At 41.3% G+C, this 16590-nt stretch overlaps 1 protein-coding gene across 1 annotated transcript in view; it reads left to right on the top strand.

Annotated features, from left to right (window-relative positions):
• The window catches only part of LOC121584949 (SH3 and multiple ankyrin repeat domains protein 1-like), a 172430-nt gene that overhangs the window by 122116 nt on the left and 33724 nt on the right, over positions 1-16590 (top strand). Inside the window, exons 4-9 of the mRNA XM_045214243.1 lie at positions 14325-14528; positions 15077-15148; positions 15271-15379; positions 15566-15717; positions 15797-15964; positions 16349-16390. Of these exons, the coding sequence (XP_045070178.1) occupies positions 14325-14528; positions 15077-15148; positions 15271-15379; positions 15566-15717; positions 15797-15964; positions 16349-16390 (747 nt within the window). The remainder of the gene's footprint in view (positions 1-14324; positions 14529-15076; positions 15149-15270; positions 15380-15565; positions 15718-15796; positions 15965-16348; positions 16391-16590) is intronic.

Below are 16590 nucleotides of genomic sequence, written 5' to 3'. Positions count from 1 at the left end.
CAGACCACTTGACTTTTTCCACATTTTGTTACGTTACCACCTTATTCTAAAATTGATTTAAAAAAATAAATTCTCAGCAATCTACACACAATACTCCATAATGACAAAGCGAAAACAGGTTTTTAGAAATGTTTGCAAATGTATTAAAAATCAAAACAGAAATACCTTATTTACATAAGTATTCAGACCCTTTGCTATGAGACTCGAAATTGAGCTCAGGTGCATCCTGTTTACATTGATCATCCTTGAGATGTTTCTACAACTTGATTGGAGTCCACCAGTGGTAAATTCAATTGATTGGACATGATTTGGAAAGGCACACACCTGTCTATATAAGGTCCCACAGTTGACAGTGCATGTCAGAGCAAAAACCAAGCCATGAGGTCGAAGGAATTTTCCATGGAAGAAGTTTGGAACCACCAAGACTTCCTAGACCTGGCCGCCCGGCCAAACTGAGCAATCGGGGGAGAAGGGCCTTGGTCAGGGAGGTGACCACGAACCCGATACCTCTAGGGTTCCTCTGTGGAGATGGGAGAACCTTCCAGAAGGACAACCATCTCTGCAGCACTCCCCCAATCAGGCCTTCATGGTATTGGCCAGATGGAAGCAATTCCTCAGTAAAAGGCACATGACATCCTGCTTGGAGTTTGCCAAAAGGCACCTAAAGACTCTCAACCATGAGAAACAGGATTCTCTGGTCTGATGAAACCAAGATTGAACTCTTTGGCCTGAATGCCTAGCGTCACGTCTGGAGGAAACCTGGCACCATCCCTACGGTGAAGAATGAGAAACTTGAAAAAAGCTGTGCAGCATTGCTCTCCATCCAACCTGACAGAGCTTGAGAGGATCTGCAGAGAAGAATGGGAGAAACCCCCCAAATACAGGTGTGCCAAGCTTGTAGCGTCTTACCCAAGAAGACTCGATGCTGTAATCGCTGTCAAAGGTGCTTCAACAAAGTACTGAGTAAAGGGTCTGAATACTTATGTAAATGTGATATTTCAGTTTTGTATTTTTTATAAATTAGCAAAAACTTATAAAAACCTGTTTTTGCTTCGTCATCATGGGGTATTGTGTGTAGATTGATGAGGGGAAAAAACAATTTAATACATTTTAGAATAAGGCTGTAACTTTATAAAATATGGAAAGAGTCAAGGGGACTGAATACTTTCTGAAGACACTGTATATATTTCCTGAGCTTTCTTATAGCTACTAGATATAGGACAGACACTTCAAAACCTTGTTCCTTATGATCGTGTCGTGTCTGTTGTTGGTGGCTATTGCTGTCAACAAGGAGTCCGCTTAGGCTGCACTGTGATTAGAGGCTTTTATTAATATCACACGTTTACAGCATAAGTGACAGATGTCATGACCACCCGGAGAGCGACGCCTCAGATTGCAATGGCCGCTCTGACTTCTTCGTCTAGCCCCTACTTATAAACAATGCAAAAAGATGGGTGCTCCCTCTTCTGGCCAATCACCAGTCTCCCCTGGGGCGTCACCCTCCAAACGGCTACATTTGAACTAAGATCATAAAAACATTTAACAAAGGCATAATCCTAATACACGACATTTCCCCCCTTCGAGACGAACTAAAAGTCTCGAAAACAAACAGAATAGGATTATGACAAGTAACAATTTATCTTATTGAGTATCTTTAACATTAAACCAAAAACATTCTTCTCTAGAGTGTAAATACCTTTCTATGAAATATGAATACCTGTTTATGAAGTGTGAATACATTACTATGAAATATGAACAAATCTTTATGGAGTGTAAGAGCGAAAAACTGTCTGGCAACCTTCGTTCCAAATCCATCCATCAATCAAGACAGTAAAATTCTCTCACGGTCCCTCTGCCCCAGGCAACCACCTCGGTACTCCAGATAAACTCATAAACAATGTAAATGCATTTGAAACTATGATGCAATTAAATACACATGTAAGCCCCTGCAAACAAAATCCTATCCAAAAAATATCCACTCTAAGGCTGGTCAACCCATTGGACCCTACAGTGGACCTCTCCCTGCCTAGACTCCCTGTCCCTAAGCATTCACGAAATAAACAAAAACATCTAAGATCCCCACATGTATTCAATAACATCAAATATCATTCTACAAAAATTAATACGTAAGAGTATGACACAAATTATGTATTACACATGTCTATATTTCATTGCAGACACTGGAATGTAGTCCACTACACTTCATCTCCTCCGTAGTCTCGACTTCCAATGGATTGTTGATGATGGAATCGGAATCTCTCCACACCTTTCTTGTTTCATCTCCTCCAGTCATTGTCCTTTCATATTGTCCCTTCATATTGTCCTTGTTTGAGTATTTCAATCTCCACATGTTCCCCCAAATGCTTCTGGAAGAAAAGAAAAGACCAAACAGCATCTTTTGCAAAACAACACTTTCAAATTGAACATCAATATCAACTAAGAATATAGAAATGATATATAAATGATGTATGAATCACATTAAATGATAGAATAATGAACTAGGATAATTATTCATTCATACACTTCCCCCCTTTGATTCATAAAATCATACTAAAATCACACTAATATTGAAAAAAAAAAAAAAATTTGAAAAATGATCAAAACATCAAAAATGATATTTATCCATTCAGTTCCACTTGTCCATCTTCATCCAGATCAGGAACAGTCAACACCGGCATCTGAGTGTTGTCTCCAGGCATCACTCTCCAACCTATCTCAATATCATAGCTTTCTCAAAGGTCAGTAACAAATTACAAACATCACACACAGTGTTATCAAAGCTGCAACTAAAATCTGAACCATCACTGCCCCTACTGGGCCTACCTGATCTTGCAACCAAGTCTTCGCTGACTTCCGCGTCTTCAGATCTACCAAATGCATCCCTTATATTCTTCAATGCATATATAACCCTAGTGATAATATCTGAACTATCTGGACTCAAAGTATAACTAACATTATCAATATGATCTTCCCAAATGTTACACCATACCATGGAAAAAGTCCCCCCTTCTCCCTTAGACTCATCCTTCAATGATAGGCTTGAAGACTATGACATGTCTCCATGTCTCTTTTCATCCAATTTCAAACCTAGCTTCAGATTGATCTGTGTTCGGTGCTACCCCTCTTTTAATGGTAGAAACCTCATATGGAAGCTTCAACGTTGACATGTAACAACATCCTGTCCATCCATAGGGTAAGAATATATATTTCATCACCACAAACCCTCCAAATATCTCTAAAATTCCCAATAGTCACATTGTCAGGCAAAAGCTAATCTTTTAACCATCAAAGTCCTGCTCTTCTTACTAACTGGAACATAAAAAGTTACATTATATTTCTCATTACTACCCTTAAGGTCATGCTTATCCAACGTCATCATATAATCATCACAATCTGATATTTCCATAAACATACCCCTTACATCATATGTTTTATTAGAACAAAAACAACTTTTAGCACTCAATGGTTTCACCTCAAATGCTTCAGGGTTTGCTGTTACCTGAGTTTCCTTCCCATCTAACAAATGCACACAAGTTAATTCACTTAACCCAATACCACCTAACCCTAGGCTTAAACAAATGTTTTGACAACGACATTATTTTATCGGTTACTGATTGTTGCTGATACCACAGTCATGACAAAGCATAAGACTGACACATACTTGATAGAGGTCGAGCGACCGTCTCTAAAATGTTTGACTGGAATTCTCAACAGACATGGACCTCAAGATTCCTCACTGATCTTACAGAATGAGCTGTTGGAACCAAAGATTCCTACCTGCTATCTTTAATTTTCACAACAGAAGAATCAAACTACATGCATTTAGTTTCTCTCTTCCCTAACGAGCGGTACTGATCAGATACCTCTCCTTGTCTGTCATTAAAATCAAAGACCTCATCCTGTACCTCCATGATAATATCACTATTTCAGATGAATCTATATTGTTCTCTACTACTATCTGCTCTCCTATTTTAACCCTATTCGTACTATCATTGACAGCACTCTCCAATTCGTACCATAAACCCCTGAGTCCTTCTTGCTACCCCCTTTAATTTCAGAAAAGTTGTTGTCGGTGTCATACTTCCTACATTTGCTATTGCCATCGTATCATTAATCCCTTCCAAAGTTACCATTAAAGTAGTTGATTTAGTTGATGTATCAACCTTAATTATTTATAGTAGGAAAGCTACCGATATCCTATGTGTATTATTTACTGTTGGAGTGACTACTGTAACATATTCTTCCTGAACTCCTTTGGTGACTGTGGAAACTTCAACAGACTTCAAATCTTCCATTATTTATTTATTTTTTTTATTTTTTTTATTTCACCTTTATTTAACCAGGTAAGCCAGTTGAGAACAGGTTCTCATTTACAACTGCGACCTGGCCAAGATAAAGCATAGTAGTGCAATAAAAATAAAAAAAACACAGAGTTACATATGGGGTAAAAAACATAAAGTCAGAAATACAACAGAAAATATATATACAGTGTGTGCAAATGTAGCAAGTTATGGAGGTAAGGCAGTAAATAGGCTATAGTGCAGAATAATTACAATAGTATTAACACTGGAATGCTAGATGTGCAAGAGATTATGTGCAAATAGAGATACTGGGGTGCAAAAGAGCAAAATAAATAACAATATAGGGATGAGGTAGTTGGGTGGGCTAATTTCAGATGGGCTGTGTACAGGTGCAGTGATCGGTAAGGTGCTCTGACAACTGATGCTTAAAGTTATTGAGGGAGATAAGAGTCTCCAGCTTCAGAGATTTTTGCAATTCGTTCCAGTCATTGGCAGCAGAGAACTGGAAGGAATGGCGGCCAAAGGAGGTGTTGGCTTTGGGAATGACCAGTGAGATATACCTGCTGGAGCGCAGACTACGGGTGGGTGCTGCTATGGTGACCAATGAGCTAAGATAAGGCTGGGATTTGCCTAGCAGTGATTTATAGATGGCCTGGAGCCAGTGGGTTTGACGACGAACATGTAGTGAGGACCAGCCAACAAGAGCGTACAGGTCACAGTGGTGGGTAGTGTATGGGGGCTTTGGAGACAAAACGGATGGCACTGTGATAGACTACATCCAATTTGCTGAGTAGAGTGTTGGAGGCTATTTTGTAAATGACATCGCCGAAGTCAAGGATCGGTAGGATAGTCAGTTTTACGAGGCATGTTTGGCAGCATGAGTGAAGGAGGCTTTGTTGCGAAATAGGAAGCCGATTCTAGATTTAACTTTGGATTGGAGATTCTTTATGTGAGTCTGGAAGTTGAGTTTACAGTCTAACCAGACACCTAGGTATTTGTAGTTGTCCACATACTCTAGGTCAGACCCGTCGAGAGTGGTGATTCTAGTCGGGTGGGCGGGTGCCAGCAGCGTTCGATTGAAAAGCATGCATTTAGTTTTACTAGTGTTTAAGAGCAGTTGGAGGCTACTGAAGGATTGTTGTATGGCATTGAAGCTCGTTTGGAGGTTTGTTAACACAGTGTCCAATGAAGGGCCAGATGTATACAAAATGGTGTCGTCTGCGTAGAGGTAGATCTGAGAGTCACCAGCAGCAAGAGCGACATCATTGATATACACAGAGAAAAGTGTCGGCCCAAGAATTGAACCCTGTGGCACCCCCATAGAGACTGCCATAGGTCCAGACAACAGGCCCTCCGATTTGACACACTGAACTCTATCTGAGAAGTAGTTGGTGAACCAGGCGAGGCAGTCATTTGAGAAACCAAGGCTATTTAGTCTGCCAATAAGAATGCGGTGGTTGACAGAGTCGAAAGCCTTGGCCAGGTCGATGAAGACGGGCTGCACAGTACTGTCTATTATCAATCGCGGTTATAATATCGTTTAGGACCTTGAGCGTGGCTGAAGTGCACCCGTGACCAGCTCGGAAACCGGATTGCATAGCGGAGAAGGTACGGTGGTATTCGAAATGGTCGATTATCTGTTTGTTAACTTGGCTTTCGAATACTTTCGAAAGGCAGGGCAGGATGGATATAGGTCTGTAGCAATTTGGATCTAGAGTGTCACCCCCTTTGAAGAGGGGGATGACCGCGGCAGCTTTCCAATCTCTGGGGATCTCAGACGTTATGAAAGAGAGGTTGAACAGACTAGTAATAGGGGTAGCGACAATTTCGCGGCTAGTTTTAGAAAGAAAGGGTCCAGATTGTCTAGCCCAGCTGATTTGTAGGGGTCCAGATTTTGCAGCGCTTTCAAAACATCAGCTGTCTGAATTTGTGTGAAGGAGAAGCGGGGGGGCATGGGCAAGTTGCAGCAGAGGGTGCAGAGTTGGTGGCCGGGTTAGTGGTAGCCAGATGGAAAGCATGGCCAGCTGTAGCAAAATGCTTGTTGAAATTCTCGATTATTGTAGATTTATCGGTGGTGATAGTGTTTCCTAGCCTCAGTGCAGTGGGCAGCTGGGAGGAAGTGCTCTTATTCTCCATGGACTTTACAGTGTCCCAAAACTTTTTGGAGTTAGTGCTACAGGATGCAAATTTCTGTTTGAAAAAGTTAGCCTTTGCTTTCCTGACTGCTTGTGTATATTGGTTCCTAACTTCCCTGAAAAGTTGCATATCGCGGGGGCTATTTGATGCTAATGCTGTACGCCACAGGATGTTTTTGTGCTGGTCAAGGGCAGTCAAGTCTGAGGAGAACCAGGGGCTATATCGGTTCTTAGTTCTGTATTTTTTGAATGGGGCATGTTTATTTAAGATTGAGAGGAAATTACTTTTAAGGAACAACCAGGCATCCTCTACTGACGGAATGAGATCTATATCCATCCAGGATACCTGGGCCAGGTCAATTAGGAAGGCCTCCTCGCTAAAGTGTTTTAGGGAGCGTTTGACAGTGATGAGGGGTGGTCGTTGACCGCGGACCCGTTACGGACGCAGGCAATAAGGCAGTGATCGCTGAGATCCTGGTTGAAGACAGCTGAGGTGTATTTAGAGGGTATGTTAGTCAGGATGATATCTATGAGGGTACCCATGTTTACGGATTTAGGGTTGTACCTGGTAGGTTCGTTGATAATTTGCGTGAGGTTGAGGGCATCTAGCTTGGATTGTAGGATGGCTGGGGTATTAAGCATATCCCAATTTAGGTCACCAAGCAGTACAAACTCTGAGGATAAATATAAGCGTCACTTTACGAATTACATAGCCCTTTAACCAATAATTCTTAACCGGAACAAATTTTAATGCTTGCACTAGATAAGTACACATATATTCTCCCTGATCTTTCTCTGTAACATTACGCAAAATGAATGAACAATCACTCATAACCCTCTTCCACTTCATATTGTTGTACAAACTATACCTCCTTTGATTAGGTGCAACAGCTTCTACATCTGGTCCTGATAACAATACTTCTTCTCCATAATTATCTCTCCATGTGGGAGGAACGTCCCCATCCTAACCCTAATAACAGTCTTTTCCTCTAAAATTGGTGCTGGAGCTATTGGTTCCCTTATAATCAAATGCGATATATTTATGGCTTTAATAACTATCAATGTTGAAAGAGTTAAATTGCTTCTCACTGTTGTTTTAATAGACTGAAGTGTTAATGTCCTTGTTGTTACTTCATCCATTTTCCCCAAAGCTTTGAACTCTTTGCTTGTACTTCCATCTATCACCACTAGTGTCAAATGACGTAAATGTAACTTACATTCACTCTCTCTTCCTACTCTAAACCCTAACTTTCAAACTTTTGATTATAAAAATACACCTATAATTACCTTGATCTCCCTACTCTAAAGTGTCCTTCACCACTGTTCTCTCTCTCTCTTACTACTAACTTTGAAACTTAGCTTACTGTCTTAGAGTTCCTTCAACCTAATTCTCCTAACTTTTTTATCTAATCTTTTCTCCTAACCTTTAAAAACCTTTTCCACTGATTTATTCACAAAATCCCTTTACCACCAAATTTTTAGAATATGTGATTGGGAAAGTCCCCACCTGCTTCTGACTTCTTTACACACAGACTTGGCAAACGACTAAACACCCTTTAGCCTAGCCTGAAATCTCTTGGTGTAAGAATGTAACCCAGAATAACAGTCACCCCTTTTAACTTTATTTTTTCCAGACAGATTGTCTAATAGGCAGTCTAATAGATTATCATCCTTCCTATGATATTATCTTTTTAAGCCAATATGATTCCCAAAAACCCTACTTTTTTAAAATCTTCTACCAGACAGTCGTCTAGTGTACATCTTATTGTACAATTCAATTTAAACAATGCATCTCTTCCCAACACTGCAATAGGTATATGTTCTAATATTAGTACCTTAAGAGTAATTAACTGTTTTACTACCTCAAATCCCTATCCTAATTAGTTAATTTTACATAGTGAGATGTTTAACCTCTTTAGGCTGAACACAGATAAAAGCTTTTCCACTATTCACCATCACTTCTCATAGTCCTCTGGTTTTACTTCAATTGTTAGATATTTTCTCTTCTTCTCTAATCGGGTGCTATCAGCTGACACCCCCTTCGTATCTTCTAGGCACTCTAGAATCCTTAGGGTTCACCTGGAGAACAGGTGATCTTGACTGGCCCCTGTATCTTCCTTAAAAATGTTCTCTGTTGTTTCCTCCTGACTTGTTGCACTCACAGGTAAAGTGACCAATCTGTCCATAATTATAACAGTCTTCTGGAAGTTGCTGGAAGTGTAGCTGAAATCTTCCTCCTCCTTCTAAGCCTTCTCGCCTCTTCCTCTCCAATTCTGTGTCTGTCCAGAAACTGGCTGTGGATATGAAACACCTGGTACCCCCTTGGCTGGTACAATTGCATTTGATATTGTTCAGTTGAAGCTGTAGCAGTGATTGTTGATTTGGTTCACTCTGATTCTTCATAACCAAAGCTTCTCTTCTCCACCAGTTGTATGATTGAGTTTTCTGAGAGTTTCTTGATCCTGTTCTTTCTTGCTGTTGACATATCAGGATTCTTCAAAAGCTTATATTCTAAGTTCTGTCCTCAAAATATCATCTTCCATCATCTTCTTACTTTTCTTCTGTGCCAGTCCTTGTAGGATAAACTCCTTTTGAATACACAGCACCTTTAGTCTCCTCTTTATCGCTGTCTTCATCTGAACTCGAACCTCATTCTTCTCTTAGTTTCCAGACATCTCGGTTTTTCTTACTTCTGGAGTTTTGAATTCATCTTCATTGTCGTTTCTGCTTGTCCTCTATCTATTATTTGTTCATCTTCATCTCTGATGCAATAATCACCCTCCTGGATGATCCCTGGAAGCTGAGGATAAACATCCCTACGCTCTACTTCCTTCTCGTGAGGTGGGTGTCTTTTTGCTGAATCCGTATGTGAGAAAGGTGTACTAACTTCTGCCATTAGTTTTTCCTGTCGCCTTTCCTTCCTTTAGCATTTTCTCTATACCTTTATCTTATCGCTGGAATCTTTTATCAGTTTTTGTTTGAGAATGAAGGGCAATTTTTGTTTCATTTGCCGGATAACCTAGCAATACTTTAGTTAAAGGATTACCATTTTGTACTATATCAACCGGTGTAATGACTTTTTATAGCCTTGATGTCGTTTTTCCCCATTGTAACAACCCTTTTATATTCCTTTATCGTGAATTATTTTATTTTAGACTATATAGCCTATGGCTTCCCCCCTTTAATTATTAATATAAACCAAACAACCCCCCAAAAAAAAAAAAAAAATGATTTTTAAGTAATTAATTTGCATTTTATTGCATGACATAAGTATTTGATCACCTACCAACCAGTAAGAATTCCGGCTCTCACAGACCTATTAGTTTTTCTTTAAGAAGCCCTCCTGTTCTCCACTCATTACCTGTATTAACTGCACCTGTTTGAACTCGTTACCTGTATAAAAGACACCTGTCCACACACTCAATCAAACAGACTCCAACCTCTCCACAATGGCCAAGACCAGAGAGCTGTGTAAGGACATCAGGGATAAAATTGTAGACCTGCACAAGGCTGGGATGGGCTACAGGACAATAGGCAAGCAGTTTGGTGAGAAGGCAACAACTGTTGGCGCAATTATTAGAAAATGGAAGAAGTTCAAGATGACGGTCAATCATCCTCGGTCTGGGGCTCCATGCAAGATCTCACCTCGTGGGGCATCAATGATCATGAGGAAGGTGAGGGATCAGCCCAGAACTACACGGCAGGACCTGGTCAATGACCTGAAGAGAGCTGGGACCACAGTCTCAAAGAAAACCATTAGTAACACACTACGCCGTCATGGATTAAAATCCTGCAGCGCACGCAAGGTCCCCCCTGCTCAAGCCAGCGCATGTCCAGGCCCGTCTGAAGTTTGCCAATGACCATCTGGATGATCCAGAGGAGGAATGGGAGAAGGTCATGTGGTCTGATGAGACAAAAATAGAGCTTTTTTGGTCTAAACTCCACTCGCCGTGTTTGGAGGAAGAAGAAGGATGAGTACAACCCCCAAGAACACCATCCCAACCGTGAAGCATGGAGGTGGAAACATCATTCTTTGGGGATGCTTTTCTGCAAAGGGGACAGGACGACTGCATCGTATTGAGGGGAGGATGGATGGGGCCATGTATCGCGAGATCTTGGCCAACAACCTCCTTCCCTCAGTAAGAGCATTGAAGATGGGTCGTGGCTGGGTCTTCCAGCATGACAACAACCTGAAACACACAGCCAGGGCAACTAAGGAGTGGCTCCGTAAGAAGCATCTCAAGGTCCTGGAGTGGCATAGCCAGTCTCCAGACCTGAACCCAATAGAAAATCTTTGGAGGGAGCTGAAAGTCCTTATTGCTCAGCGACAGCCCCGAAACCTGAATGATCTGGCGAAGGTATGTATGGAGGAGTGGGCCAAAATCCCTGCTGCAGTGTGTGCAAACCTGGTCAAGACCTACAGGAAACGTATGATCTCTGTAATTGCAAACAAAGGTTTCTGTACCAAATATTAAGTTCTGCTTTTCTGATGTATCAAATACTTATGTCATGCAATAAAATGCAAATTAATTACTTAAAAATCATACAATTTGATTTTCTGGATTTTTGTTTTAGATTCCGTCTCTCACAGTTGAAGTGTACCTAGGATAAAAATTACAGACCTCTACATGCTTTGTAAGTAGGAAAACCTGCAAAATCGGCAGTGTATCAAATACTTGTTCTCCCCACTGTATATCTAATTTATCAATTCAATAGGTCACAAAACAAGTTTCATCTTCAAACAGCAGCCGCTTTAAAACTATAAGATTCGTGTTAAAATCTCTCCTCTTTGTTCCCTCGTCTGTGTCTCTCTGTCTCTTCCTGAGCACGCAACCCCACAGAAATATGACACGTTACCCACAATCCCATGTTGTAGTTTTACTATACCCTCGTGTTGTAGTTTAGTGCCGTAAAACAAAACGTGTCCTAATCTCGTGCCATAAACTCCCCCTTTCTGTAGTGTAGTGTCGCAAAATTAAACGCATGCGCAAATGCATTCAATGATACGATTCCCAGACAATAGAACGATAGCATTACGCTACAGCTTCACTATTTTATACCTTATACTCACACAATTACACGTAACAGAGCTCACATTTGCGTAGAACTCTGAATTCCACCCACACACAAACAAGTTTAAGAGGCTTTAATCCATCGCAATGGCCCTCTAAGGACACGTTAGCATGTAGCACGCAACACAATTAGCATTTAGCCTTAGCATTTAGCATTAGCCGCTATGTATAATGTGGCATGACCCACACTCCAGCATTTAGCATAAACATTAGCCTTAGCCTTTAGCTAACTGCGGCCTACCACACACAAATAAGCATCCTGCACTGCCCTTATTCCTTTTTGTCTATTTCCCTACCGTTTTGTGCCGTTAGTTTAATGACCATCCACTGAGAGATCATCCCAATCAGACACCCCGTCGGACGAAAGTCGAGCCATAATCACAATCAGATAAACCTCATCAACTCGAGTTTTTCTTTAAAACCCACCGACTTGCACATTCTAACGCGCAAACGGATTTTCGGCCCATATCTAAATGGCCCCCCTGGGGTCTTAAGCGGTACAGTGCTCTAATGTATGCGCATATCTGCCTTAATTGTACACCTTCAATACTTAATTGCTACCGTTTTATGCTCTAAAATTCCAATTATCTGCCGTTACCAATGGAATAACATTTTAGAATATTATTACAGCCTCCCAGTCGACCACAATAGCCCACATCAACAACGACCCAAGTACTTTTAACTGTACACCTTCAAAGCCCTCTCATGAATCAGCGGAATAACTAATGCCCAAATTTTGTGAGTAATCTCACCTTTAAAGCCGGCTTGGGCAGTAGTCAACTCGCGAGTTCAGGAAAGGAACCAAGAACGATGAAATCAATATCCCGGACGAGCCCCCATTCTGTCGTGTCTGTTGTTGGTGGCTATTGCTGTCAACAAGGAGTCCGCTTAGGCTGCACTGTGATTAGAGGCTTTTATTAATATCACACGTTTACAGCATAAGTGACAGATGTCATGACCACCCGGAGAGCGACGCCTCAGATTGCAATGGCCGCTCTGACTTCTTCTTCGTCTAGCCCCTACTTATAAACAATGCAAAAAGATGGGTGCTCCCTCTTCTGGCCAATCACCAGTCTCCCCTGGGGCGTCACCCTCCAAACGGCTACATTTGAACTAAGATCATAAAAACATTTAACAAAGGCATAATCCTAATACACGACAATCGTTTTTTTTTACTGTCTTTTTTTGCCATTCATGAATGTGGTATTCAATGAGGTTAAACACTATTATTGCACACAGAGTGAGTCCATGCAACGTATTATGTGACTTGTTAAGCACATTTTACTCCTGAGCTTATTTAGGCTTGCCATAACAAAGGGGTTGAATACTTATTGACTCAAGACATTTCAGCTTTTCATTTTCTATTAATTTATAAACATTTTGAATAACATAATTCCACTTTGACATTATGTGGTATTGTGTGTAGGCCAGTGACAAAAAATCTCTATTTGATCCATTTTAAATTCAGGCTGTAACACAACAAAATGTGGAAAAAGTAAATGGGTGTGAATACTTTTTGAAGCTCTGCTCTCTCCCAGGAATCACACACAAACACACACACACTATACGTCTTGCATACACACACACAGAGAAACACACACACACTCAGGTATTACCTCCAAGGGACGGCATTGCTACGGCAACGGGTGCCTTGCTCCTCTAATGATCTTGTTGCCATGCCAGTGGTGTTGGCTACAGTATCAAACGGATAGGCAGAGGGGGAGAAAAATATATAGAAAATGTTGTCCCAAATGTTTTTTAATAAAGAATTATATGGAAATAGACTCCATAAACATCAGCGTAAAATCGAATTAGTGCAAAGTTACCAGATGCATATAAAAACATCAAAGACATTGTCCATTGTGATCAGAAAGCCTCTAGTGTATCAAACACAGACATGTGCCCCGTGTAGCTCAGCTGGTAAAGCATGGCGCTTGCAACGCCAGGGTTGTGGGTTCGATTCCCACATGGGGCCAGTATGAAAATGTATGCACTCACTAACTGTAAGTCGCTCTGGATAAAAGCGTCTGCTAAATGATTAAAATGTAAATGTGTGGGGGGAAAAGCGCTTTATCCTCCAAAGAAGTCTATGAAGAAAATCTCTGTCTTCCATTGATTGCAATGCAGGTCTAGGGTTATGGCATAGGCAGATAATTGGTTTAGTTGACAGAGTGAGTGTTGTACTCTGGGCCTAGTAATTATTGAGTCTTATTGTGTGTGTTGAATCTTGTTAGATAGTTAATAGACATGGCAACTGATTAATAATTTACACACATTTCATTTGTATTCAAATGAGTCAGAATGGTGATAGTGAATCAGTAGCTTTACAGCGAATGAGCACATTTGATGTTCAATAGTTTGTATCAGTTAGATTATTTGTTTATTTCAAGTAGAGTAAGCATGATTATTGTCCGTTTTCAATGAGACCAGTAAAGGGGCATCGATAGAAAGGCGAAACCAATTTCCATAAATTACTTGCTACGTCTACTTTTAAAACAAACTCTTGTCAATCAAGAGCCATTAATACAGCCTCGTTGCTAAAATGTCACAATGTTATAATTAACTGCCATGATGCTTTAGATTTGGATAACAAATTGTATGTCAAGCTAATCATACACCTTACAGTCAAATCAAATGGCATTTAAAATGTAGAACTCACCTTTGCCGCACTCCTTCCTTCCATCCAACACTCACAGCGCGCACACACACACACACACACACACACACACACACACACCACCTTGAAAATAATACACTCAAGATCTCATGCTTATTAACTCTCCACTGTGCTGTCTCTCATCTCCTACCTTTGTCAGAGGTGTCTGCAGTTTGACCCTGACTTCACGGTGTGGAGCGCCAAGCAGCAGGTCGTCTGTTCGCTGAACGAGCCACTGTGGGACATCTACAACTACGGCCTCTTCCAGCCCGCCGGAGAGGGACGAGACGCCATGTTCCTGGAGGAGGAGCGCTGCCTCCGAGACTACCCACAGTCCTTTGAGAAAGGGGTGCCTTATCTGGAGGTATTTTGATGGGAGACACTGGATGTTAGAGAGTGAAGCAGTAATAATATGTTGATCCTATTTAGATTGAGGCTTTTCAGGATGTGCATTTAAATCTCACTAAGACTAGTGGGCTGCCCCCAAGTCAGATTTTTCATTGCATTTTCTTTAACTGACTTGATATGCATGGATTTTACCTCAACCTTAACCAGTTTGTAGGAGAAAAACAGACTTCTTATAGATGTATTGATATACATTAGTTTTTTAGTGGTTTTGCAGTGCTTAGATTTTTCACTGTGGAGCTCCACCTATTGTAAAAGCAATATACAGTACAGTGATACCCATGCACTGATATTAGGATGCCCTCTGGTGGTGTGTCTGTTGCAAGTGTTTATGACCTGGGTGGGGTTCCAAATATGTAAGCGGTCAGGGCTAGAGTTTTTGTTCCAGAGGCACTACAGTGTTTAGATTAGGCATTGTTGGAGCCAGGAGTATGAAAACAATGTGGTTTTTATCCTTCAGATGGTTTTAAATATTTGCTTTTACTGCAAATATTTTCTGTTCCACAGTTTAGGTACAAGACCAGGGTATACAAACAAACAAACCTGGATGAAAAACTACTTACTAAACTGCACACGAAGGTACTTCCTATGTTATTATAATATGTTTATGTCCCTTTGTAGGTGAAACATATACAGCTATGGAAATGAATGTTTATGGCAGACCAATGTTTATATTGTCCAGTGAACATCTTCCCTTGCAGGCAAGTCTGAAAAAGTTCATGGACTACATTTCGAGTGGATCATTAGATAAGATGTCAAAGGTCCTGGACAAAGGCCTCGACCCAAACTACCATGACCCTGGCAATGGAGGTGAGTTGAAAACTAGCTTGATAGGGTTGCCACTGCATGACTCTGACACTGCTTTCAGTCAAATGTCAAATGATCAGTTTAGATATTGACAACCCCCTTAAATCTCAAACTCTTTCTCTGCTCCCGCCCTCTCTTCTTGGTCCTCCATTTCCCCCTCCCTCCTTTCTTTCTCTCCCTCCTCTTCAGAGTCCCCTCTGTCTGTGGCGGTGCAATCTGGTATGACAGTGGAGGGGATCAGGGCGCTCGTTCAGGGTGGGGCCCATGTCGACTTTAGAACCAGAGATGGACTGACAGCTGTACACAAGGCTGTCAGGGCACACAATCACGTTGCGCTGCTGGTAACTAGGACTCCACACACACACACACACCACACACATCATGGATTCAATAAACTTGTATTTTCTCCATCCTTGCCAGGCTCTACTGTCCCTGGGAGCGTCTCCTGACTACAAAGACCGATGTAGCCTGACCCCGCTGTACCACTCAGTGCTGATAGGTGGCGACACCTCCTGCTGCGAGACCCTACTCTACTACAGGGCCAGACTGGGAGTGAGGGATGAAAACGGCTGGGAGGAGTCTCACCAGGTATCCGTCTGGCTGTCTAAAGCAGGGACGGCCCTTTTGCAGGCCCGCAGATCAATTTCCCCCAAAAATAGAATGGTCTCCTTCCGTATGATCGTCACGCACGATATCTCAGACAGGAGGGGGGGTGCTGGATCATTCGTGGGAGACAACATGTATACTGTTGTTTTTATGTCTATTCATTTTATATGTATTTTCGTCTTCTGTGTATTATCATACGTTGATATAGTACATTAGGTTTTTACTTTACTTTCAGTCTCCTGTCCTGTTCATGTCTTCAACATTTCACCCCTCTTTCTCTACTCTCCTTTCTCCTCCATTGAGAAATACTCTCACTCATCTCTTTCCATTCATTCCCTTTCCTCCCCTCTTCCTTTCTCTCCATAGCTCAGGGATGAAGAGGAATTTGGAATGCAAGAAATACACAAGGTACTCATCATGTAATCCATTAATACTTCCATTTAAGTCATGAAGTTGCGGGAAGAGTAACACTTAGGATCATTGTATGGGACACTTTTAAATGTGCCTTTAGAGGCCATGCAATTCAGTACTCAAAAGCAATTTAGGTCAAAAGAGTCCATACTAACAAAGGAAATAGAAGGTCTAACAGAACAGATAGATAGCAATAA

Source organism: Coregonus clupeaformis, chromosome 1, assembly GCF_020615455.1.
Source record: "Coregonus clupeaformis isolate EN_2021a chromosome 1, ASM2061545v1, whole genome shotgun sequence".
NCBI lineage: Eukaryota > Metazoa > Chordata > Actinopteri > Salmoniformes > Salmonidae > Coregonus > Coregonus clupeaformis.
The sequence above is the reverse complement of the archived record's forward strand: the minus strand, read 5'-3'. Positions and strand labels throughout refer to the sequence as shown.